We start from the raw sequence: 26236 nt of genomic DNA on the forward strand, positions 1-26236 counted from the left end.
CAGATGTTTCAGCTGAACGTAGATTTATTTATGTAATTCAAGTAACCTCATTATCATATACTATTATGGAGAAATTACACTTTGTAGTTCACAATAACTATTTACAATTTTGTATATACTGTGAAAGATGTCACTGATTTAACACAATTACTTCCATCATGTGCAGGTGTTTTTCATTTTTTGGTATGTAAATATACAGCACATGTTCATGCAGCTCTGTCCGTTTGTACATTTAACCTCGACTCTGCTGTGAAATATTAATATGAATATAAATCAGGCCAGCCAGACACTAATACAGTAAAGGGAAGACACGTTTGCTCCATTATCACCGTTTTATTTCTTTACAGATCACACAAACGTTCACATTTCTGTCGGTCATGTACAGAAACTCGACACTCTCTCTCTCTCTCTCTCCAGCAGCGTCATGCACATTTCCATTTTTCAGGCCTGAACTTTATAAACAAACAACAACAGCTCCGTAGGGTCAAGTAAATCCAGTCGTCTGTCTGGGGTCTTGTGAGTTCTTAGTTAAGACGATAAAACACGGCTCTTGGTGATGGAAAAAGTACATTAAGTCCTCTTTGTACTTAAACAAGCCTTTGTTTCAGGAAACCCACTCACCCAGACATTTCTGAATCACCATCATTTCCTTGTTTAATTTTACACACACTCATACACACATCAACATTGCTCTGTTTCGTTAACCCCTGAACTTTTTTAATTGCTTCAAACGAACCATAACAATCAAACTCGCCATCGCTTTTAAATCATCACCGCTACAAATACCTATGATATGATGATTATTAATATTATATACACTTACAGTCATGTACATTTTATCAGCTCAGTGGCCGTCCTTCAATCTGTCCGACACGTCTGCAATAAGACGTGTGGTCATTGTTAAAACCTGCGAACGTTTATATATATCTGATGCATGACGTCGGGCAGTTTAATACAGCCGATATATTCGCCTTTCTTTTCCATAAACCTACAATGTAATTTATGTACATTTTCTATTTCTGCTACTTCGTCAGCGTCTTCTGAGTGCAAAAACAAAAGAAGGGAGAAAAAAAAAACAATTCAAGCCTGGATAATAAAAATTTAAATTAAGACGAGTGAGGATGCAGTTGATGTCAGCAAAAGATATTTACAGTAAAATCGCAGCGGGTCCACACACACAGACGGACCATTTAGAAAAAAACATTTCACCAGGACCAGGCAGGCTGTTATGAGTCGGCACACAAAACAATAGCTTTACAAATTACAAATTACAAAAAAAAAGCAAAATATATGGCTTAAATGACATGTTTTTATAGCATGTAAAACAGAATTTGGATGTTTAGTTGTGAGATGTATTCAATTAATCTTCCTCTGCAGAAAACCTTTGACTTTCTGAGCTCTTGTACAAAATAAATGTGTCTTTTCTTTTTAAATCCAGGCTGACAAAAGACAAAGAAAACAAACACAGAGTACACGTAAAAGAGCCAGTAAACGTTTTTGATATGGTTGCTGAATTTCCTACGAAGTGTTTTCTAGAAATGTTTCTTCATCAGTTTGAAGCTCTCTTGGCCCATGTAAACTTTGGCAAAACTAAAAATAAATAAAGAAATACATGTTCAAAAACACATTAGTCCTTCAAAACATCCTTAAAAACTTGTTTGATTTAGTTTTTTTGTATCAAGTATTACAGCACAATAAACTCTTCTTACATCTACTTCATCAATCGGATATTACTGCTCAGCCCAGCAATAAATAAATAGTTGAATTCAGCTTATTGAGTCTTGAATGATAAAGCTATTTTCGAATGGCTTCGTGTCAATTCTCCACAAATGTAAACCAAAGACAGAAACGACTGAAACTTAAGGCAGTCAAAACATTTATATACAAGAGGGAATAAAATGGCGACAGGGAGACGTTGCATGGATGAGGTGGTGAACACAGTCTGGGTCTCCCTGCAGGTGGAGGAGAAGCGGCGGCGGCTCTACTTCGGAGGCAGCGGGTTGTCGGGAGTCGTCGGAGTCGCCAGCTCCTTGTAAAAGTTCTCGATCTGCTCCTTGTACATCTTCACCACCACCGGACGCTTCAGCTTCATGGTAGGACCTGTGGAAACGCCAGCAGATGATTCAGGCTGTCAGACATGTGCTTTTAACTCCAGAACAAACTCAGTTATGTAACATGTTGCAGTAACTCCACGTTTATCTTGGCTGCAGTTTTCAGTGTAAAATCTGTGTCGTGTGGGCCAAAGATCATTGTTTTCGAGCAGCGTTTATATAATTGTCAGCTCAATGTCAATCGTTCAACGTAATTAAACACAATTTTATAGACACCATCATCTGGGGAACATGGTCAAAGTCTGAATTTAGTAACTGTGTCCTTTAACATCCTATAACCACTAGAGGTCACTGTGTCTCAGGTTTAACTGAAAGGTTTGACCTGGGATGTAGCTTTTTAAAAACTGCAAAAAGTTCATTTTTTTAGACTTTTTTGAAAAATGTTTATGAAAAACAAAAAGGGGAAAATTGCTCAACAAGGTTTTTTTTTCCATCAAAGTTCTTTGTTACATGTAAAACAGCTCAAGGTCTCTCATTGTGAAAGAGCAGATGCAACAAGGCTGAAGTACAAGGACAGATGTGAGCACACCTGCTGAGGGGTGTTGGAATGATTTTACTTATTTTAATGTTTTATTTTTTGGTCATGTGACAAATGTCACACCATTTTATTTTCTATTTTACAGCTTACCGAGTAAAAACACCAGAAATATCATTTTTCATTGTCTGAAATAGATATTGAAATTTATGAATGTAAGGTAAATGTTGACTGTTTATTGTTTTATCCCGCTGACAAAACTAATACTACACTGCAACTTAAACGTAATCTGACTAATAAGATTTGACAAAGTAGTTAATTATAGTAACTACACAAATATGGACTAGATTTGTGGTTCCAAACACAAACTCGTGAACGAAAAGAAAGAAAAAAAAAAAAAGATGCATCAGAGTTGCCGTCGCACTCACCCAGCTCTCCACCGCCGACGGAGAAGTCCCGGTCCAGGATGACCCACTTCTGGATGCGCTGGGCGTTGGACGTTGCCTTCTCGTTGACTCTGTTGATGCCCTCCTGGATGGCGGTGTGGATCGCCCGGTCTCGGCCGCCGGCGATCTCAGAGACGAGCGTGGCGTTGCTGCCGAGCCTCCTGCAGAACTCCACGGCGTCCGGTGCCAACTCGTCCTCCGGATCTCCTGTGTCCGCGTTCACCTGGCACTGCACACAAACATTGAACAAGGTTTTAGATAGATAGATAGATAGATAGATAGATAGATAGATAGATAGATAGATAGATAGATAGATAGATAGATAGATAGATAGATAGATAGATAGATAGATAGATAGATAGATAGATACATAGATACATAGATAGATACATAGATACATAGATTCTTTTTTGTCTGCCCCAAAGGGTAGCAGATTTATCTAATTATGTTTTTATTCACATTTATCATTTTCATCTTTGTGCAGTTTCAAGTTTTAATACAAGTTTGCTCTTTTTCTGGCATCTAAGATCTGACTTCCTGTTTGTTGCGGTCACAACCACTAGGTGGCAGCGTCTCACACCACATGTTTAAGGATCCAGCGCTTGGCTTTTCACCGCCGATGAAAATCTTCAGCTGCGTTACTTATCAGGCACGAAGACACATGATGGTCATGATGATTAGATAACAGTAGTGTGAGGGTCGGATGTTTACAGCGCCGAGGTGTCATGTTTTTAAATCCATGTCTGAGATACAGAGCAACGAAACACAGACACCGACGCTGCACCACAGCTCCTCTATGATGTACACAACATAGAAGGAGCTCATAAAATATGATGCATTATTATATCTTGTATAAAACATACAAGAAGGAATGATTTAAAGTTATTTATTATGCAAAAATGTTAAATAGTTTGGAAGTTTCTTACAATCTGAGAATATGTTGCTGTTTATTTAAAGCACGACGAGAACCACTGGATCCATCTCCTCCCCTGTGAGCTCAATATGTTCAACAGAGGCTCAGAGTAGAAGAGATGATATATTCACTTAAAGGGTTTTATTACAAAATGTAATATAATTTGGCTGCCATTTTTGACTTTTGTGGAGGAAATGGAAAAAGAGAGCATGATTTGATAATATTAGATAATGGTTGCTCTGTTCTGGCGAATATTGTGGAGGATTGGTTTTTGCACAGTGACATACAGTATGTAGGTCTTGTAGTTGGGTTTATATATTTTTATGCATAGACTACAAAGTAAAAATGCAACTTCCACATACAATAAATGCACCAGGAAGAATAATGTTTTTCTATTTAAGCAGTTTTTACTTCTGATACTTTGAATCGCATTTTTGTGATGATCACTTAGCCCTTTTATTTCACCAACATGTGAAGGACTTTGTATTTTAACTGAGTATTTTTAGTGTTCTGCTACTTCTGCTCCAGTAAAAGATGTGAATATTTCCTCCACCACACTCATCCACTTCTCTCCACTTGTGACTACAGGTCTCTGTTTCTTGTCTTTACCTTAACGGTGAGCAGCATAGACAGAAACTTCCTCTTGTCCCCGATCAGCATGGCGTTGCTGATCAGCGGCACGGCCTCTTTCACTGCGTCCTCGATGGGGACAGGAGGGATGTTTTCTCCTCCTGCTGTGATGATTAGCTCTGAAGTCAAACACAAACACAGAGGGTTGAGTCACAGGAAAAACACATTAAGGCCAAAGAAACTCTCTCTCTGTCAACAGGGAAAATAAGAAGAAATACCTTTAATCCTCCCGGTGATGAAGAGGAATCCGTTCTCGTCGTGTTTGCCCAGGTCTCCTGAGTGCAGCCAGCCCTCTGCATCCAAAGCCTCCTCCGTCTTCTCGGGCATGTTGAGGTAACCCATGAACACGTGACGACCCCAGAAGCAGATCTCTCCGTTTCCCTCGTTGTCCGGGTTGTACAGCTTCGTCTTGCACCCTATGATCTCTTTACCGCAGCTGCAGAACAAAATAATTTTCCTCATTCACCTTTTTATCAGCCACGTGTTTTCTGATTGATCAATACAAGGGAGTTCCTGTCTTAGAAAAGGGAAAGGAAAAACGTACCTGGTGAGCTTGTAGGCGTCGGGGCGGGAGATGGTGTGAGGTCCGGTGCTCTCGCTCATGCCGTACAGCTCGTACAGAGGGATGTCCAGGCTGAGGAAGAACTCCAGCGTGTCTTTGGTGATGGGTGCGGCGCCCGTGTAGCACTTGCTGCAGCGATCCAGGCCCAGAGCCTTACGCACCTTTTTGAACACAAGCTTTTTGGCTATGTGATAGCTGTAGGGTGTGCGGCCTGCTTCTCCGTTTCTGAGGAGGAGAAGATCCAACAAGAGACAGAAAATCAGATCCACTTCATCATGTGCTCATCTCATGTCTTTTTGTAAATGTATAGAACCAAAAATGACATGGTGGCAAAGCTAAAAAAGAGCAAATAATCTACAGCATAAAACCACTGTGGCCTTGGTTTTTATGTACGATATAGTTGCTTTACACTAGAGCTCATGTATTTTCTAGTTCCTAGAAATATATATTAGTTTAATACAAATTATCTGCTCTTTATTGTTCGTCAGGATATTTCCAAGAAAGAGCAGCACAATTTGGTCCAAGTGCTGCTACAGTTTAGTACCCACCAGATAATTCAAATTATAAGAATAAAAATGGTGAACTGCTTTGTAGTTGAGTTCATAAACAGAGAGTCAGTATCCATCAAAATATTCCTCGGCTGCACATGAATGTTGGTTCTGTTTTTCACACTCCATACTGTACACATCAGTTATAAATAAAGCATTGTGTGTTTTGCAACTTTCACTTTCTTTATTACTAATTCTCGTCTAATTAGAACCAAACTGTGTCGGGACTCAGGAAAATATATCCATGTGACTTACAGCTAAACACTGGTTAATGTTTTGGAAATGATGAGGGATGTTTCTAAGCCGTTTTCTGGAAAATACAGGAACCATAGAACAAAGTGTTCCCAAAAAAAACAACAAGAAAATTACATTTCAGAGCAAAAGCATGGAAACAAGAAACAAGCCCACACCCTTTAAGAAGTGATTCAACCTGATTTAAATGAAGATTTAATTTGAAAAACATGCACATACTGGCTCATCTTGGTGAGATTGGTCTGCAGACCGACGTCTTTGGCCCAGGCTGCCACTTTCCTGCGCACCGTCGAGGACTTTGCTCCGACAGATTTCATCTTCTCCTGCATCTTCTCCCAGACCCGAGGGACGCCCATGAAGGCCGTGGGACGCACCTCCTTCAAGGTGTTCACCAGAGAGCCCTGATGGAGGGGGAGAGGGGAGCTGCATTAGTTATCACCAGAAAACGTTTGTTTTATACACAAAACTGTGTGCAGGCTGCAGTTCACGTGGAAGGGGGGAGAAAAAAAAAAGAGCTGAAAAAATTGAAATCTGCTCCAACAACATGAGACAAAGATCTTCCAAAGAGATTGCATGAAAATGTTTGAAAACAAACAAAGGGCCCTTTTCTGTTTGTGTAACGTCCTGATACGGGTCCGCCCTCAGGATGTTGCTTTAAAACCTTTTACCGGAATACGTGGTTATCTGCATCTAATCACTACGAACCTAGCGAACGTGTGCAGCTAATAATCAGGACCACTGTGACGATCAGAAAGAAAGAAGCCCTAGGCAGCAGCTCGGCATAGCAGACATGTTTTATACACCAGAGATAAAATCTTTAAATCACCGTGGACGGTCATGTGAAGAAATTAGATTTAATCTGGTTTTCGATTTGTCAAGTCTCAATTTTATTTGTTTTCTTATTTTAGAACATTTAACTTTTGATTCCTTGTTTGTGATATTTTATTTGTAAAGCACTTTGATCTGTATCTGTGTGCAAAGTGCTATAAATAAAATAATGTATTATTATTATTGTTATGAACAGAATAAAAGATCAAAGACATGTTGAATTAAAGAGTCTCATTGTGAAAGGCTCCCGATGAGCTGCTTTTCATTTCATTTCAAATCGTCTCCATTTCCATTTCAAAATGTTAGAGTCGGGGTTGAGTAAATCAGAATTGAATATTGATCTTGATTCTCTGCAGTAAATACTAGAAAATACACTCAGTGGTCACTTTATCAGTTACATTTACACTCTAATGCAATCCAACACAACAGCGCTGTCATCAACTCAACTTTTAAGGAGGTTATTGAGTCATTTCAAACTACTTTACAGCTAAAACATAAAATTTAAAGAATGTCTCTGGGCATCAACACGAACATTACGGGCGTCGTAAAAGTCACTTTATGACATAGCAGTTGTTTTGGACTGTACAGGTGTAAACTCACAACTCTGTGTGTGTTTGTGTCGACTGTTCACCACTATAAACACACAAACGCTGCGTCTCACCTTGAGGGCGTCTGGCTGAGCGAAGTACGTGGCCCCCCCGACCCTCATGGTCACCCAGATGTCCACCATCTGAGCGGCGATGTGGCTGAGCGGCAGGTAGCTGACCACCACCTCCTGGGCCTGGGTGGCGTCGGTGAGGCGCACGTGACGGCTGGTGGACAGCGCGGTCCACGTTAGCTGAAGGGGACGAAGACAGGAATATCACGATAAATAATAATGTGATGAATCTTGATGCATATACATTACATATTATAAGAAGGAAGTCGCACAGAGACACGTTTTTACAACACACAGAACGTGCAGCACGTGACCTCAGGGATTTTAAAACCTCCATAACTGAACTTTGACTGTATGTGCAGGAAAATGATCCAGACAGTCGGGCGGCAAGTTAACAAGTTGAAAGTTGTCAGATACTTCAGTAAAACTCCTGTATTTAAAATCTTACTGAATTGTGCGTGTTTATATATACAGTATATGTATATATAAATTATTTTGTATTGTTTATGTATACATATGTGTATTTATTTAATGTAATTAACATATTTTCTGGTTTAAAAGGAGTAAAAACTGAATGTTTTTTTTTTTTTTTTTTACAATATTGCCTCTATACTAGTAATTTTAATGTCATCAGTGTGTAAAAAGCTGAAAATAAAAATGTAATCAAATTAAAAAATCAGCACTTAGGAAAACAACCCCTATGACTGATGTATTATTATATGATTAGATATTGATGCAACATTACATAAACAGCAGGTTACTGTAGTGAAATCTGAGTCGATACAGTTGTGTATTTTAGTCAGAGGATAAATCTGAGGAGTCATGAGCAGAGCAGAGGAAACAAACTTGTGCAACTCTCTTCACCATTTTCTTTTTTTTCTTTTTAAATCAAATCATGTGAGAAGTTTTTTAAAATTTAAAGAAACAATTCAGACATTCAAAACTGAAAACAAACTCCAGTCAGACACTGTTTTATTTTTAAGAGGTCACAAGCCAAATGTTTAATGAAGTCTTTTATTTTCATAGGTTATTGTGTGATTATTAATTAAAAATAACTGGAAGTGTCTGATGTTTATTAAATGTTGTCATATGTTTGTGTGGATTGTTTTGACTTCTCCACTCTCTGTGGATGCTTTGTCAAAGGTGGAGTCGTTTTTTAATTCCTTGAGGTATTTTGTTGATGATCCTCAGCTACATGAAAACCTGACTAACCACATGTTCCACATCTGTCAGCTGCATCTCTACTTTTTCTCCCATTATAAAACAGCAGGACGGGTCGGAGTCGGGGCGTCCGCAGAGGAAAACACACACATACTTGACCTGTGTGACTCACATTGTCGTGGCTCAGCATGACTCCTTTGGGCTGGCCTGTGGTTCCTGAGGTGTAGATGAGCGTGCAGCATTGGTTGGGCTTCTGGCTGGAGATGATGGCGTCGAGCTGAGTGTCCGGCTCGTCACGTCCGAGCTCCATGAACTCTGCCCACTGTGGGACACACAGATCATCTCTTACATGATGCTTCCTGAAGTTTGGCCCTTTTTTTCAAACTCAGTTTCACCAAACTTGGGGCGTAACTCACCGTGTACAGATTTGGTCTCTTCTCCTTTAGTGCATCTTTGTACTGGATAATGGCTTTCAAGTGTGGAAGCTTGTCTTCAACCTGTGAACAACAACAACACATGATCAGGGAAGAGTCAAAAAGATGACTTGTGTCAGTTCTGCACGAACCGACTGTAAATTATTTCACAACAAAAACTAATGCCGGACATGGAGGAGCTGCTGCTGCTGACAGCAGGAAAATTCAAAATATTAATTGTGGATGTGAAACAGGAACAACTCAGAAAACTAAAATAACTTGTATGATTATGTAAAATGCATTTTCCATCTTTACGCTTTACTGGCAGTGATGATCAGAAGTTGCAGCATAGCAACCGAGTAGTGTTTGTAATATACTGTATGTAATTAGCACACAGTCTATAGGTCAGTGTAGGTCAAGTAATGTAAGAGCTGCAGTGATACTCTCCACACTACAATAGTAAAAAGTACAAAACCATAGATAAAAACACATATCTAATAAAAACAGAGGCTATGTATATAATATACACAACTTTAATAGGACATAAATTACTTGTAAGTGAAAAAGAATATTGCACCAGGCAGTATTAATATTGCACAACAATATATTAATAAAAAAGTGAAAGTGTTTAGTGTATATAGTGATTGCTGCTGCTGCTCTCACCTGAAGGATCTTTTGCAGCTGTTTTTGGTTCTCCACTACGATGATATTGGCTTTGCAGTTTTCTGCAACGTACTGACACGCCTCAGGAGAGTTGGTGGTGTAGATGCCCACAGCGAAGCCACTGCAACAGACAGCAGAGAGGCAGAGTTAGCAGCTTCTCTTTTTTTCACACTTCCCACACATGAAGTCCTGCTGTTAATGGTCTTTTCTGCATAATCTTACATGTTGTGTGAGGTAGTGACACCTCACATCCCAACAACCATCTCCATCGTACCTGCTCTCAACTCAGTGACTTTGATTATTAGAGGATTTAAGGAAGATGATGATGCACAAACTCTTGGGGAGAAAGTTTTACCATGTCCACACAAGCTTTGTTCATATTCTCTCCATGTTTTTGTTTTAAGCGTCACATTCCTGGTGAGGACTGGACAACAGAAACTACCTGACTGCCAAACGAGCAAGACTTGATTCAGCTCTGCTTCTCCTTTTCATGAACACAATCTGCTGCAAATATTGAGTCTGCCGAGTTTCTCTTAGACGACCCATTCAGGACCTGTTTGACGAGCCGACAGCAGTTTTACTACATTCTTACTCAGGGGAGACGAGAACAGAGAGAGGGCGTGAGAGCCGAGGAATCCGCATCCAGTATCTGTGTGTGTGTGTGTGTGTGTGTGGGGCAATGACATGTATCAATCAACTGTGTAACAAAAGTCATGACCCCCAAAGCATTTTGAAGTCAATTATCCAAGAAATGCTCTGAACAGACTGGCTTATAATCACGCCACGGCTCAGACTGAACACAGCCCGATGTCACATAACAGATGTTTTGTGACGTAAGCAGCTGAGCAGCCACAAATCTGTCCCCGACCAATCAATGGATGAGGATCCTCAGCTTAATGTGGGGTTTTTGGTTTCTCAGATGGACTCGATTTCTCGGTCTGTCTGAACGGCATAATTTAAGAGTCAGGGTTCAGAAGACAAATTTGAAAGGTGTGAGATGATAAACAGGAGACGAAAATTACAAACTTCTCTTATTTTTTTTCCTTTCGGTCTTTATTTATTTAAAGGGATAGCTCAACATTTTGGCAAATTGACCCATTGCCATAATCCCTAGTCATAGCAGTAGGTTTGTGTTATCTTTATTTGTCGGTGCAAGCTATTTTTAGAGGTAAATGCAGAGACTGCTTGCAGAAAAATTGCCCTGACGGGAACGCGCATCAGCGGTTTTGCATGAATTTACGTCTAAAACAACTCTGTCTGGTAACGTTCTGTTATTATCTCATAGTGTGGTGAATGTGCAGGTCACAACTTGTCCACCAGAGCGTTTTGGAGTTGTTGGATTGTGTATTTGATGAGTTTGATGAGGGAAACCAAGAAATCCCATTAGCTTCCGTAGTGTAGCTCTGAGCAGCTCACGGCTCGGCCCAGCCGTTCTAAAAACAGCTTGCACTGACAATTAAAGGTAACGAACCTACTGCTATGACTATAGGGATTATGGCAATGGGCCGATTTGTCAAAATGTTGAACTATCCCTTTAAATCTGAGGGACTGCCACAAACTCATGGACAAAGGGGCTTCAACTGGACATCTTCCTGTTTAGCAGAGTGCTGCTATCAATCAAGTGAAGAGGCTACATGCTGAACTCAGTGACACCCCGGGGCCGTCTCATATTTCCAGTCTTGCGTTGCATCACTCGGACGTGCACACACTCAACGCTGGCAATGAAAACAGTCACGTAAACCCATCACAAACTCAGACATGGAGAGGAAACTCACCCGGCCAAAATGGCTCCGATGTCAGCGATGAACCACTCGGCTGAGTTGAAGCCCAGGATGCCGACGCCGTGGTAACGCTGCAGACCAAGCTGTGAGAAGACAAAACACACTGTTTTTAAGTAGTCATTGTAAAAATATTACCGCAAATAACATTAGAATAGCCTGTACAATCATAATTTATCCAGCACCATTCAGTGTATTCTTTGTATTTCCCTTTTATCTTGGCTGTTTATGTAATTTTGGGTCATTTCTGCCGGTAAACGACAGATAATAAAAGTCCTGAACCAGGTTTACGTCCCCTAATCCGCTGTGATTTTGTCTTTGATCCATTTGGTTTCCTCAGCAAGTTGGAACAAAAAATAAAACTCTCATGTGTTTTTATAACATGCACTGAAATCAGTCTAAGTCTAAATACATCTTTATTCCTGCACGATTCGCAGAACTGATCTGTTTTATCACCCACAGTGATCACGGCTCGGCGCTGCCACAGCAGCTGTTACTATGGAGACAGATACACAGCAAAACGCACAGGGGACGGTTATAATGCAAACTGACACCGAGTTAAAAAACTGTACAGAGCTTTTTAAATAACTCATGAAGTCTTTAAAAGCTGTAGTTGGAATTTAATATGAGGCTTGACGTGTGAAGCTCATTGTTGACCCCGCTCTGTTAGTGTGTGTGTGTGTGTGTGTGTGTGTGTGTGTTCTCCACAGACACGTGTATGTGTTGTCTCTACGTGTGTGTGTACATGATGTTGGCATGCTGCATGCTGACTAAATGTGTGGCCGTTTCACAATAAACAATAACGCGCTGTGTCCTGTGTGAACAGCTGAGGCCTGTCCAGAGCTGCCTCACTGTCTGGCTGACATTTCAGCCGACTCCTTCGTGCCGCTCTGTGTTTTTGTCTGGGCTGACTTGGAATAAAATCAAATGCAGGATTTTAAAACAATGACAACAGAAGTCGATTGTTTAAAAAAAAAAAGCAAACAGAAAACTCTGGACCTTTTTGATACCTGGATATAAACAAAAAGAGTGAAGAGTACAACAGATACTCTCCTAATGTGTTGTGTAATTCAGGAGTTTCACATATTTTGATAGGAATTTCTCTAATTGAGCAACAATGAGAGTAAAACATATTCACGTTGAAACCTGCAACTGTTGAACTGCACAAGATGCATTATTATTATGATTTCCTATAAAAGGTTGAGTGATTGATCTGATGATTGTTTGATGATCAGTTTGGACTGAAAACTGCCAGAAAACTGCAAATCTATAAAACAGAAAAAGAAGCAAATTCCCACTTAGAGTCTTAAGCATTTCTTTTTTAAAAACTGATTATCAGCTTCACTGACCAACTGGTTATTACCGTCAAAAGCTGGCAACTGAAACATCTTGGAGATGAATATCAGAGATGCTCAATAGCAAATGATTTGGGGGGTTTGCGCTGCAGTAAAACCACGATGAATGGGAACAACTTGAACGGTAAAGACCGGGTTTTAATTTTAACTCTGGATCAGGTAAACTACCTTGAGGAAGCTCTTGGCGGCCGTGCGGCAGGTCTGGTAGTAGTCTGTGTAGTTCAGGGTCTTCTGCTGCTCGCCCTCCTTCCAGCCCAGAGCGACGTAGTTCCCGAAGCGCTCCACGGCCGAGGTGAACATCTGGTTGACGGTCAGGGGCGTCTCGGCAGCCAGGCCCGAGTCGCCTATCCTGAGTTTCACCTCCGCGTCGCCCTGTGACGTGCACAGTCCGAGCTCTGCTGACGCCGGCACCGACAGCGAGTTTGGGCGTTGGGCATTCACTGGAATCGATGGAAACATTTAGAAAAGACAGAGAGAGAGAGAGTGGGAGAAGAACAAAAGGTTTGTCAAACAGCTTCAGGGGCTGCGTGGGGGTGGGTGGGGGTGGTCGACATGCAGCTGCAGGACAGACAGAGGTGTGGAGACGACGAGCCAGGGCTGCAGCTTCTTGTCTTATCACACAATCTCCCTTTGCAGCAGCACGTTCGGTGGACGTCACAGCAGCAGAAGTAGAACATCTGCTGGGAGCTCCTCATCCCCACGTGAACTTTAACAAACAGTCTGTATTTGTTGCATTAAAGGGAACATCACTCATCCCCCCCGGGTCTACATTAAAGATACAAAACGAGCACGGACCAATGAGCCGATGAGCGAGCCTAATCTGAGCCCTCGGCAACAGTGACACAGGAAGCACTGTGATGTTGAAGTGAACAATGGTGAGTCCTCACCTCAGATTGGCTCCATGTAAACAAGACCTCATCAGGATATTAAGTTTTATAAGCAGCTTGAAGCAATATTGATATTCAAGCTCCGACACCGATTCATTAACCAAAAGAAATGTCGTTCACATGTTTTTTTAACAGCTGAGTAGTAAACTTTACTATAGAAAGTGGAAACTCTGTTGTTATCGGCCAACACACATGCTGAATCAGATATATCTGCAAAGAGCTACCACTTAACTAGAGGATGTCATTTCTTTTTTTCATTTTCCCCATTTTCAGTTCAATTATTCTAAAAATAAATATAAGCTTAAAATGTTGTTAGAAAAATGAAATATTGGAGTTTATTGAAATCAGGGTTTTATTTCTTTCGATTAGTTTTATCGTCTGTGATAACAAAGTGCACTCTCTGAGGTTTCGGAAACATGAGCAGTCAGATGATCGTGCAAGTTGTGGACAAAACCTCCCCATTAGCCAAAGGTATTAAGAAGTGAAAAAACAAAAGCCGTATAATTAGGATTCACAGCTGTTTGCACTCACGGTTTTATTTCCAGTGCTCTGACCTCTGGTTTTATCTCTAACAACACAGTGGTTCAGTTTATCCTCACAAGCTGTTGTTGTGCTGCAGCCTGTCTGGTGATCGTCTCACTGGTTCTTTCTTGACTAATTGGACCTAATTTTTGTGGCATTGCTTCCTTTCTGAAACACTTCATTTTGTCGAGTACAAAATCAGCATAAACAACAGAAACAGAAGTGCCAGAGCTGCTGAACTAACGGTTGTATTATAAAGAGTAGACTTCCTTTAAAGAAAACAAATGTGTACAGCCCAAAGAGGAGGTTGTGTCATTAACCCAACGGTCAGCAGGATGTTTTGAATATACAACGGGGTCATATCGTAGAGGAACTAGATGACGGCAGATTTATGACCACAACGGGAGCAGCTGGTTATCGGCACAAAGCGCTGTTGGGTGATCATGGGAAAGTCGGCCAACAGCAACTGGACACACTGACTTTTCTGTTTAATTCATGAGTAAAGATTACAAATAAACATGAAAATAATAATTTGATTGTATATTTCTATGACAATTAACACTAATAATAACCTATTACAGAGTGACTGCTCCTGTGACCCGATTTTTTTCTAAAATTACAATTACCAAAGTTCCTGTAAGTGTCTCTATGAGTAGTCAGGCCTACGTCATGGCACCACAATGAACTTTTAAAAATGAAACGAATGTGATGGAGGAGGTGGTCCATGTAGCAGGACGTCTCCCTGACTGAAGCAGGAAGGAATGTCAAAGTGGAGTTTGAAGGCAGGAAAAGGAAAGTCAAGTTTGTTCTGCCAAAGAATGTGTTCTTTTACTCCTGTTTGGCCCACTTCCTCAGGAAAAAACGCGATCACTAATGCTGACTTCAGCGCCCGGAGCCAACACATTGACTGTATCTCTACTATAATGGGGAATAAGAACCTCTTTCTGTCCGTATGTATATTTCTTATCATCAAGTTGTTTTTAAATCCGGTTGCGCCGCACACACAGATGTTGGCGTTTAAGGTGGGACAAAGAAAGAGCAAACACACTCCAGGTGAGCCAGGTGGCCTTTCTTTCAGCCCTCACCTGTTTGTGGGACTGAGGTCTGTTCAGCAGGGACCTCTGTAGCCTTGGCGCTGACTTCATTATCGGCGCCAACCTCCTCTTCTCTTTCCCCTGTGGACTCTTCCTCTGAGGACTCACTGAACGAAAGGGAAAGGGACAGAAAACATGTTACTGCACTGCACTGCCACGTCCCCAGAAACAACCAAAGACAAAAAAACTGCCCCTGCACTGAGTCATGAGGGAGAAAACACACTGTTGAACTCATCATCATCATTAACCCAGACAGCACATATTGTATCTCAACTGAGAACTGCTTAGTGTTTATATAATTATTATATTTAATCAAACCTTCAAGGATGAAGAGGAAGTGCTAACAACACCATGATTACACTATACAACACAATCACTAGCATTATGTTAAATACTACTGAGCACTAAAGCTCCAGCCTTGGTGGTATATTTAGTATTTTGCATCATGTAATTTCCCTGTCTGTACGCTTTATTCAAATCCCGGTTCAAAAAAAAAAAAATCTTACTTGTAAATATTCATTCAGAACCAAAGATGTTTTCATTTCACTTCTACCAGCTGGATTTTATTTTTAGAGTGAAAACGTCTCCATTTTTAGACACGAAGATAGATTCTGCTCTGGACTGGGAAAAATGTGCTGAGCCAAGTATTTGTGTCTGGGTAAAATAAAGGCACATTGCATGAAACTGGGGAAAAATACAAACACTGATGCTGGGGATCTCCTGATGAACTGAACATGCTTGGCTGTAAATTGGTATACCTAAGTATAATCGTAATAAGGAGTGAAAGTAGACTGTGATGTTTCTGTAGTTTTCTCTGCTCTAAATATGTTGGAGATTTAAATTTCTTGACAACATTTTTTTAATATGCACTATTTAACAAAAAGAGGAGTGAGAAGTGAATCTTTTGTTTGGTTGTTCAAAAGCGTGAGGAAAAAATGCATTAATATCTAGAGGGGAAAAAATATCAAAGGTCTGATCTGAGAGGGTAAAGGTTTAGTGTTCTTCTAATTGTTTAATTTTAATTATTTTTTGCCTGATGAGATAAATCCCCAAGTGCTTTACATGGAAAAACAAAATGATAAACATCTTTAAAATAGATCACTTTTTATAGGACTGGAAAATGTGACTGCTCTTTTTTTATCGCCCCTCAGACTCATCTCAACTCCCAGGCTGAGGACCAAAACCCTGGAGACAGAGGTGTCAAGGTAGCTCTTTGTCTTTATTGCGTGGACGTACTTGGCTGCATCCACGGCGACGTCATCGAGAGAGGCTGCGCTGTCTCCTGCACCACAGGACGACTCCAGGACACCGTCCGCTCTGGGCGGCTCCATCACCACAGCTTCAGCGGTGGGATCACACACGGTCACTGGAAAGGAGGAGCGACAGGGCTTGTGTTAGTTATTATATTTGACGAGAACAGCCACAAAACGGTTAAAGAGGGCGACGAAGAGAACTGCCACGTTTCGTTACTGAATCAGGAGAATCACAGAGAAGGAAAAAAAAAACTGCATTTAGAAAAATCTGCTCATGGACTGAACAAGAATTTTGGATATTTTTAGCGATGTCCAAATCGTATCTGTCCTCTCAATGAGCTACTTCACTGATGAGTGGCCGTCATTCAACCAAATTGATGCAGATTATGTCAATCAATTACCTTTGATCTTGTGTCTATAGATTAAAATATTTGATTAGCATCCTATTGGCTGATAAATGGCTGAAGTCTTGACGTTTTCTGTTGTATACACTACCAGTCAAAAGTTTGTACACACCCTCTCATTCAGTGGTTTTTCTTTATTTTCATTACTTCCTACATTGTAGATTCAAACCGAGACATCAAAACTATCGAGAAACACATATGCAATTATGTAGTAAACAAAAAAGTGTTAAACAAAGCAGAATATGTTTCATATTTGATTTTTCGAAGTAGCCAACTTTTGCTTTGATGACAGCTTTTTGCAGACTTTTCATTCTGTCAACAGCTTCATGTGGTCAAATAACACTTTTGTTTTAATTAACGTTTTCCTGTTTACAACATAACTCCATATGTGTTCCTTTGTAGTTTTGATGTCTTCAGTATGAATCTACAATGTAGAAGGTGATACAAGAAAAAACATTGAATGAGAAGTTGTGTCCAAATTTTTGACTTGTAGTATCTAAGTTATTTGAGTGGTAGATGTTGATGTAAAGTCACCAAGTATGTGAAAACGTCTTTGATTCTTCCTCAGTAACACCTGCTGAAATCAGGTGGAGTCTAAACATGAACCTTCTTGGTCAGATCAGGATGTAATGTTGACAGTCATCTGTACCCAATACATAGAGACGTATATTTTTAGACTAATTTTCTAGTCTGGTTTGAGAGACAGAGACACCGCATGACTTAAAAAAGAAAAAGAAAAAGTCTTGCTCCACTGGTCTAATTGCAAGATGGCAAGTAACACCAGCATGTGACAGCCAGTGGCTTGTAGTACTCACAAGACTCACACCTGAGTGCTGGCCGGCCTCGGGGCAGCTCTTATTTTTAGCCTGTGTCTGTAGTTTAGGGTTCAGTTTACACATCTACCTCTGTTAATGACTCATGTGCAAGTTTCAGTCAACAATCGGCTATTGGGACTTTTTATTAGTGTCTAACTATGAATATTGACGACATATGGTGACAGAAAACGAAGACGTGTAATGTGCACAAACGTGTGTGACGAGCTGACAGGAAATATCTCGACCACGGACCACTGTGTTCAGTTGCGCCAACCTTAACGTCTTATTTTATGAGCCGTTGAATAAACACTGTCTGTGCCTATACTATGACGACACTGTTGACAAAACTTGGTTGTGTGGCAACAGTGTGGGAGCATATGGAGCCTGGCTGACAATGTGGAGAGAGTCCACAGATGAGATAACAATGGTAATATGAAGATCGGACTGACTTTCAGGTAAATGCTAAGTAAACAAAACACCTTTTCAAAATACATCCTCAAAAAGAGACCACATTTTGTGACACAAGAGCACAAAACACAAAAACAACGTAGACAGCCGAGGGCGGACGAAGGCGGCTCCGCTTTCAGCCACCAAACATCTATATAAAAAGGTGATTAACGCCATTTCAAAAGAGTTCAGAGAGAGAGAATCCAGCTTTGCCATCTTTGCCATTACCCTATCAAAGGAACCACACCAAGGCCCTTTTTGACAATAACCCATCTCCACTCCAACACACACCTTCATGACCCCCCCCCCCCCCCCCCCCCCCCCCCCCCCCCCCTCTGGTTCCAGTCTCTGTTGACGCCTGCACCCCTCTCTTTGGTAAATGACAGGTCCGGCCTGTTTATTTAAGGGGGCTGAAAACACATACCAGTGGCTTCGTCTGCCCATTGTGGCCGCGGCCTATCATGACTCTCCTGTCAGGGACAATTGGGCAAATGGAAAGTCGGGCTCCAGGGAGGTCAGAGGGCAGGAATGAAAAATATTTTTGCACCGTGCTCGAGAGTTTGACGTATATTTATCCCCTTCAATATGTAGACAAACTGCAAAAACAGGTTAATTAGATTATTCTGCCACAAGCATTCCTGAGGGAAACAGCTGCGGTCACCTCACAGCACCTCCCAACAGTCATCACTGCTGTAAAAGAAAATCAATTCTGCTCTGGTCGTATGGGAAGCAGCCAGCCGAGCCCCCTAGCTCGTTACGTATCGCTACAGAGGCCTGAAAGATCTCTCAGCCAAAAGACACAGATGTCGCTGCTCGCTGGGTGATCTCTTACCGCTGCACACATGGACACATGCAAAGCTGCCATTTCATTCAGCCTCTTCTTTCCCAATGCAGTTGCAGTTTCCTCAAGAGGATGACAGGGCAGGTGCTGGGGCTGGTGGATGGCGGTTTTATTTAATGGAAGATGAGTCGAGGATGAAGGCAGGCAGATCTGGGATCGAGTGGGTCTTGACGGGGGTGGACATTAAGAATTCCCCCTCCTCCCATTTCTTAAGCCTGTGTCATTGTTTTGGCCTTGGGATGGGAGGGGTGAGGGGTGAGGGGTGGGAGTAGGACACCGAGCTAGAGAAAAGGTTCAGTCACTCGCTCCCTCCATGTCTGGACGTATCAGACTATGTAAAAAGCCCAGAGGCTATTTCTTGCTTGGCTTGGCCCCCTTTTTTTTTTTTTAATTCCCCCGTCTTCCTTTCAAACACTATGTCCACGTTGCTCTGATGACCCATCGTCACATGAACCTCCATCACATTTAGATCACAAATAGACAGACTGAGGTACATGCTGCTGATTTAGCTCTGCTGTGGCAACCCAGTCACGTCAGACAGTGACAAATGCTGTACAACATCAATCACTGATGACCAAGTCTTACAGAGTCCTTAATCCATTGCCTATACATATCACTTCCAGCTTGTTGTGGTACACTATCAGTTTCAGATTTCATTTTTTTCACATGCTGGGATTTACCGGTATCACCCATGGGTTAGTTGGGTAGATTTCCCCTCAGTTAAACTCAGAAACCTAATGAAAAAGCAAGGTCTCTTGGACATACAGCTGCAACAAATAGTTGACTTCATTATCAATTAACCTGCTGATTATTTAGCTTGGACAACAATTTATTACAGTTTTTATAACGGACACAAAAGAGTAAGAAAAGCGCGAGATATTTCCCCAAATCCAAAGTGACATCTTGAAATGCAGGCACATTACAGCCATTTCTCCTAAAGAAAATGCCTGAAATGATGAACTGATTATTAGAATAGATGTACATTCAATTTAATTAGCTAAGTGATAAATGGACTGATTACAGCTCTGTTGAGCTACAGCCTAAGATTATTTATCATCATCAATTAATGGTTCAGGCTGTGAAATGCCAAAAATGTGACCTAGTGCCCATTTCAACTTCCTGGAGTAAAAGACGATCATTTCGAATGTCTTGTCTTGCCCAAAGATGTTCAGCTTCAAATAATACAAAGAACAGCAACAAAGCCTATGATTTGAAAGCTTACACCAGAGACAATCGGGCCACCATGTTAGAAAAAGGCCAAACAAGCTGACAAGACAAGGAAGCAACATTTGCACCTTTTTCCTGTCTGCTTCGTTGCTTCCATTACATTTCCTTGTCCTAATGTGGCAACATAGCTAATGCCAGGGAGGATCTGATCTGATGGATTTAACACGGCGCTAACTGACATCATTACTGCATTCATGCAATCAGGAGAGGATTATGAATGTGGAGCAGAGCCTGGCATGGCAACAGGCCGGCTGTTGCAAAAGGGAAAATGCAGCAACAGTTGGAGACATAACACTTGCACCTTTATGTCTCATCAGTGATTGATACAGAGAGTCTTCTGCATAAAGAAAACCAGAAAACCATCCCAACCCCATGCTGAACCAAAAAGAAAAAGAAAAACGTGCCTTCCCCAAACCAAACAAGGGACTCTCCCCAACACAATACAACCATGCCTGTAAACTTCTGTTGGGTTAATCCCTTGTCAAACTGAACAGACGAAACCCCACCCCACTCACTCCTTTCAGTTTTGTCTCACTGTTCCCATGCTGTCTCCTTTTTGTCTGAGGTGTAACACTCCAGCTTGCCTTGGCTATCTGAATCTAATATTGTCAAAACACTAGAGGGATACACTGAATTTCGGTCAGTCAGTCAATCAATGCTCCGCATGATCTGCATCCTCAGCCAGCTGGTGCCTCTGGACATCACCCAGTGGAGCAGTTTGTGACTGGGCGTAATCCTCCTCAGCATCCTCACTGTATCCTCACCAAGCCACATTTAATACCTCTGTTCCATCTGTAAACATTTCCGAGCCAAAACAGCGTTTTTTTTTAAAGCAAGCCAAGGCTTTAAAGGCATTTCCTCAACGAGTCAAAGCTGTCATTTGGTAAATTAAAACAGATATGCTGCTGGTTCGGTTACACCCAAAGAAAAACCAGCTCCCCACATGCTAAACAAGAGATGACTGAGCTGTACATCCACATCTCCTGAAATCAACTATTTTATTCAACCATAGCACCATTACAGGGCCAATTCACATCAAACTGAAGGGTGGGATTATCATTATGGTAAATTAATGACAGGAACTGTTTAAAAGCAGAAGGGAAATCAGACTCTGGTGTAAAGGAAAAAAAGAGGAAATACCTCATCTTTATTCATATTAAACGATGGTATCATACCTAAGATCTGCTTATCGGCAAGCTTTCTCAGGTATCTTTACCAAACCAACCCTGATCTAACTGTTGACTACACTAAAAGATCAAAAAGGAGTAAGTTAATTTATACATTTCAGCTACGTGAAATAGAAACATAACGTTAAACTGAGCAGAAATAACGTTACTTACGTTGCATTGCTGTAGGCTAAATCTTCTCCTCTGTTGCTGTTGTTTTGTTTTCGTCTTATAATCGTCCACTTGTCCTCTCGTGTATTTTTTTCCCCACTTAACGTCGTCGATACAACAGTTTGCCGCTAAACATAAATACAGCAAACCGCCCACTGCACCTACAACTCCAGCGGCGTATCATTCATTTTCAAACGGCAGCCGGCTCTTGATGCCCCGCCCCCTAGCAACCCCACCCAGACTTCCTCACAGACCCAACTCCCCCCTCAACCCCGCCCCGCCCCCCCACTACACAAGGCGAACTGTGATTGGTCGAAACTGCTCACACCACAAAACCCATTTTCCATATAAGGCCACGCAAGCATGATGATTCCGTTGGGGGGGTTGCTGTGACGACGACATACGGGTGCCGGGAGGTTCCAGTGTCATTTAGCGCTGTGCAGAGCGATTGATCCTATGGATTGATCGCTCTGGCGCTGTGTGAATCTGTGAAAATGTATCGTGTTCTTTACACATCAATGGGCTGCTGAGTTTTTGGAGAAATCAGCATGCTGGTTTGAAGTACAAATACAACAATATACACCATTATTCCCCGTAACTTGGAGATAACTTGTAAAATTGAGTTCATATCAAGTCCGTAAAAAAATACAGTACAAACGATCTGTACGTTCGTGGTTTATTGCAGGACAGACGTACATTCATCCTTGAAAGGTGGTGATGCCGTGAAACCGAAACCCATCCCCCTACACATACTCCCCCAGCGCTCACACACAGTCCGACACACGTTGCAGCTTTGCCGGGTGAGGTTACTATCGGACAAGCTTGAGACGTTATTGCAAATGCAGCTGTGCTGCTTTGGTTTTATGACTTTCCACTGTCTAAAATGATTGTTGCACACTGCAAAAACGCCCACATCCTGTGACCTATATTATTAAGGCACTCTGTCTTCAAATTGCTTTAAATAATTATTCTTTTTTAATTAATTGATATACTATTGCAACCTGATCCATTTAGTAACGCAATTAAGAAAATTAAATATATTTATTCAAGTGCTCTTGGGTCTTTTTTTTCTATTCTTTTTTCTTTTACATGATTGCACTTGTGATTACAAGAGTATTTCCATTTCAGGACACTTTATTGTCCTTTATCACAACACCGTTTAGAGTAATAATGACGCCTTTACAATTGTTTTACAATAAAGTGGACTTTGCAAATTAAGAATATACTTAAAAATGATGATAATACTTTCATATTTGTACTCAAGTTACATTTTCAGTGCAGGGTTTTAACATGTGACAGATGTGTATCATTGCTACTTTTAGTTCTGTGTGGTATCTGAATACTTCCCCAAATACTGCAAAAACAGTATAGCCCCATCCTTATGCAATGGAAGTCTAAGCTACGGTAATAAAAAAAATAATAAAAACATTGCTGACGGCATCACAGAAGTATTAAAGATAGACTCTGTGAGTCATTGAGCAACCAACAAGCTGCTGCTGATAGAATATTGAAGACAAATACTCTGACTGCAATACACATAACATTGCTTGCAAACCAAATTTCAGGCCACTGAAAGCTGTCATCCAAATCACAGCCTGACAAGCCAAGCCTGTACTTCAAGTTCTTCTGAGCCATGACCTGATATGCAGTGTTATGAGACAAAGACAGCAGCTCTGAGGAGGAAACATGTGCTCGGAGGAAACAGAACGGAAAGTAATAGGATGGAAAGAAAGTCTATATAACTGGCAAATACTGTACTTACTATGTACAACGGTGAAACTAAAGGAGTGAAAACTGACAAAAAAATGGACATGACCTTTTATAAACGTGCCTGTATCTGTAAGAGAAGTATGGAAATTCATTAACCAAATACTCAAATAACACCTGAGGTGAAACCACTACTTCCCTTGCACAATGTCCCCAAAACTCCCACCACCAGAGTTCAATAGGTCAAGTAGTTAAACTAAAGGAAGCAGTGAGCACACACATTTCCGGCTCAAATATGATATAAGATTTTTTTTTTTTAGCAGTTCAAATTCTGCTGGTCTCTACAACATTACAACTGAATGACAACATTTAGGCTCAGAAAAATCTATCTTTAAAAAATAAGATGCCTCAAGTAAAAAAAAATCAGTTAAAAGTATATTCAAAAGCTGTTCAGGATTTTAAATGTGTGTGGCTGTATGTACACAACAGACATTTTTATGGATAATCATGTTTGGTTGTTTTCTTTATTTCAGACCAGTGTTTAAATTACACATGTAGATGACTTCACAAAAATGTGTCATCACCGCTACTATAGAAAGATCTCTCTCAGCCAATTGCTACAAGAGATGAAATCGCAGAGCTACCACACCACAGCATCACATGACAGACAGAGGCTGGCTGATCGAGTGCACCCATGCGCACACGCTGAAATGCTGCAGGATGTGTTTAGTGCTGATGCACGCTGCACTGAGGTTACTGTCGGTCAGTGACATCCTCTGTCAAACCATCCTCTGCTGAGCCAGTACAGTGACTTTCTCAAAGTGATCAAATCTTAGGCTTAAATCTACTTAATTATTTAAAGCTCATGTAGAGGGAATCACCAATTATACATTTTAATTAAGTTATAAAAGCAGTCCTAATGGAGAGATTTCTTCATCCACAAAGATGAACCTGCTCTGGTTGATAACCATTGCTGATTAACAAAAATGTCAATAAAAACAGTTTGATGATAGTTTAACCTCAAAGCATCATTTTTTATACATCAGTCACATTTTCTTTTTTCTTTTTTTGTTGTTGCATAAAACCTGAATACGGGTGTGTTTTGAGATGCAACAATAACAAGACTGCATTAATTCAATATAGGCTATATCTAAGGAATTCTATTCTTTATCTATTTTGCACAATTTACATATATTGTCATGTAGGGATTCAGTTTTCTGATCAAAATAGCAACAGCCAAATGATGGGCTGACAGTGAAGTCAAGTGCATCATTGTTCATCTGCACAGTCATCATGAAACATGACACAAAACGACGTAACGATGTAAATAAATAGTTCACCAGACACCAACCATGGGTATCTAGTGAAAACCACAGGCAAGTGACTGTTGAAATATTAATAAATTAGCATATTGCACTGTGTGTATTACAACTGTGATGTAAATCTTACAGTACCTGTATTGTCTAGTTCTTGCCCGTATAGCCTACATCTATTAGGATAATTTTGGGGAGACCAGGGATGGTTGTAACACTTTTTGTCTCAACTCTTATAACTTGCAGAGTGTTCATGGTAGGGCTCTCAAATTATTAATTATTAATTGTTAATTATTATAAAAGGACACAAAGTCCCCTCATTGTCATTTGTTACAACCTACCCACTACTGGGGTAGGTTGTAACCATAGACTGTAACACAACCTGGGGTAAATTGTAACAGTGAGATTAAAAACTAATCACTGAGACCACACCCAAAGGGCGTAAATATATGTGCATATAATTTTCATGTTATGTTATGTTATGTTATGTTTATTTATTTGATATGGACATCACAAATACATTAAGACTGTTCCAGTGGACAGACCAGATGCTTTGAAGCAGCCTTTGAAGGTGGGAGTACTGGTTGACATGTATTCCATGAGATATTATTGATGGCAGTGAGAAGTATGAGACTTGAATAAATACTCTTTCCACTTCCACTTATTTTCCACCAACAGTGGGTTACTTTGCCTCACTACCTATGTTACAAAAAAAATTAAAAAAAAAAAAAACATTCAACACTACATCTCCCATAAAGCTTTGGCTGCGTAACAGGGACAAAGGATTATGGGATTTGTAGTTGTTAAAAGTTAACAACTCATATTTTGCACGGGTAAAATGAGGAAGTGGTTAGTGTTTCAAAGCTATTGATGGTGGATTCAATTGTGTAGAAAAAAAAACACTCCCGATTATGAAGTCGCTGCTGCTACTTTTGGGCAATGATAGCCTAAATGAGAAGGCTAAACAGGTAGGCTAATAGAAGGACAAAGCTCGTTATCAGAGCCAATTTAAATTCAAAATGTCACTTTTCATTCATAAGAGACGGATTGGCGGTGTGTCTTAACTTTAATACAGTTTTTATAATAACTTAAATCTAACTGCTGCAAAAATACCACAGTAGAAAGTCAGTAACATAAAGCTCAATTATCAACTGATGTTATGATAATAGATTACAAGATTAAGCCTATCTACAGTAAATAGGCGACAAGAATGCCGATAATCAATCAAATGTTACATTTCTTACCGCCAGAAGAGCCTCTATGGTTTTCACCGTGAACGCACCTCGCCTGAGAGTGTGTGAGCGCACAGCAGCAAGAGAGACACTATGAGCCTCCAGAGCAAAAGTCATAAACTGGACTGAACTGCTGTTCTTAAACACCTGTTAGTCACCTGTCGTGTATGTCCACACAGCATTTTGACTCCCCCTTCTTTCTACAACCCAAATAATGTTTTATTTAGTCTGTCCAACAGTCCAAAGCCCATAAATATCCAGTTTACTGTACTGACAAATTGTTATTGATAATGTTCTGTTTGATCAACCACTGCAGCTCTATAGCTCATTGTGGAAACTGTGAGGAGTCACTCCTTGTAATGTT

General features: G+C 40.7%; 1 protein-coding gene across 2 annotated transcripts; it reads right to left on the reverse strand.

Moving 5' to 3' along the window:
* Window positions 1–319: 319 nt before the first annotated feature.
* acsbg2 (acyl-CoA synthetase bubblegum family member 2) lies at window positions 320–26008 on the reverse strand. 2 transcript variants are annotated; one of them, XM_083969965.1, is made up of 15 exons: window positions 25885–26008; window positions 16533–16662; window positions 15288–15403; window positions 12962–13233; window positions 11436–11524; window positions 9661–9781; window positions 9001–9081; window positions 8757–8906; window positions 7427–7603; window positions 6157–6338; window positions 5120–5362; window positions 4794–5011; window positions 4555–4694; window positions 3015–3261; window positions 320–2100 (listed from the first exon to the last, which is right to left on the reverse strand). In XM_083969965.1, the coding sequence occupies exons 2-15, from the start codon at window positions 16625–16627 to the stop codon at window positions 1982–1984; spliced, it is 2250 nt and encodes a 749-aa protein (XP_083826091.1). In that variant the 5' UTR covers window positions 16628–16662; window positions 25885–26008; the 3' UTR covers window positions 320–1981. The 2 variants fall into 2 exon arrangements, with proteins under 2 accessions (XP_083826091.1, XP_083826090.1); XM_083969964.1 differs by lacking the exon at window positions 25885–26008 and adding an exon at window positions 21624–21826.
* Between the last annotated feature and the right edge of the window lie 228 nt (window positions 26009–26236).

Source organism: Trachurus trachurus, assembly GCF_905171665.1.
Source record: "Trachurus trachurus genome assembly, chromosome: 4".
NCBI lineage: Eukaryota > Metazoa > Chordata > Actinopteri > Carangiformes > Carangidae > Trachurus > Trachurus trachurus.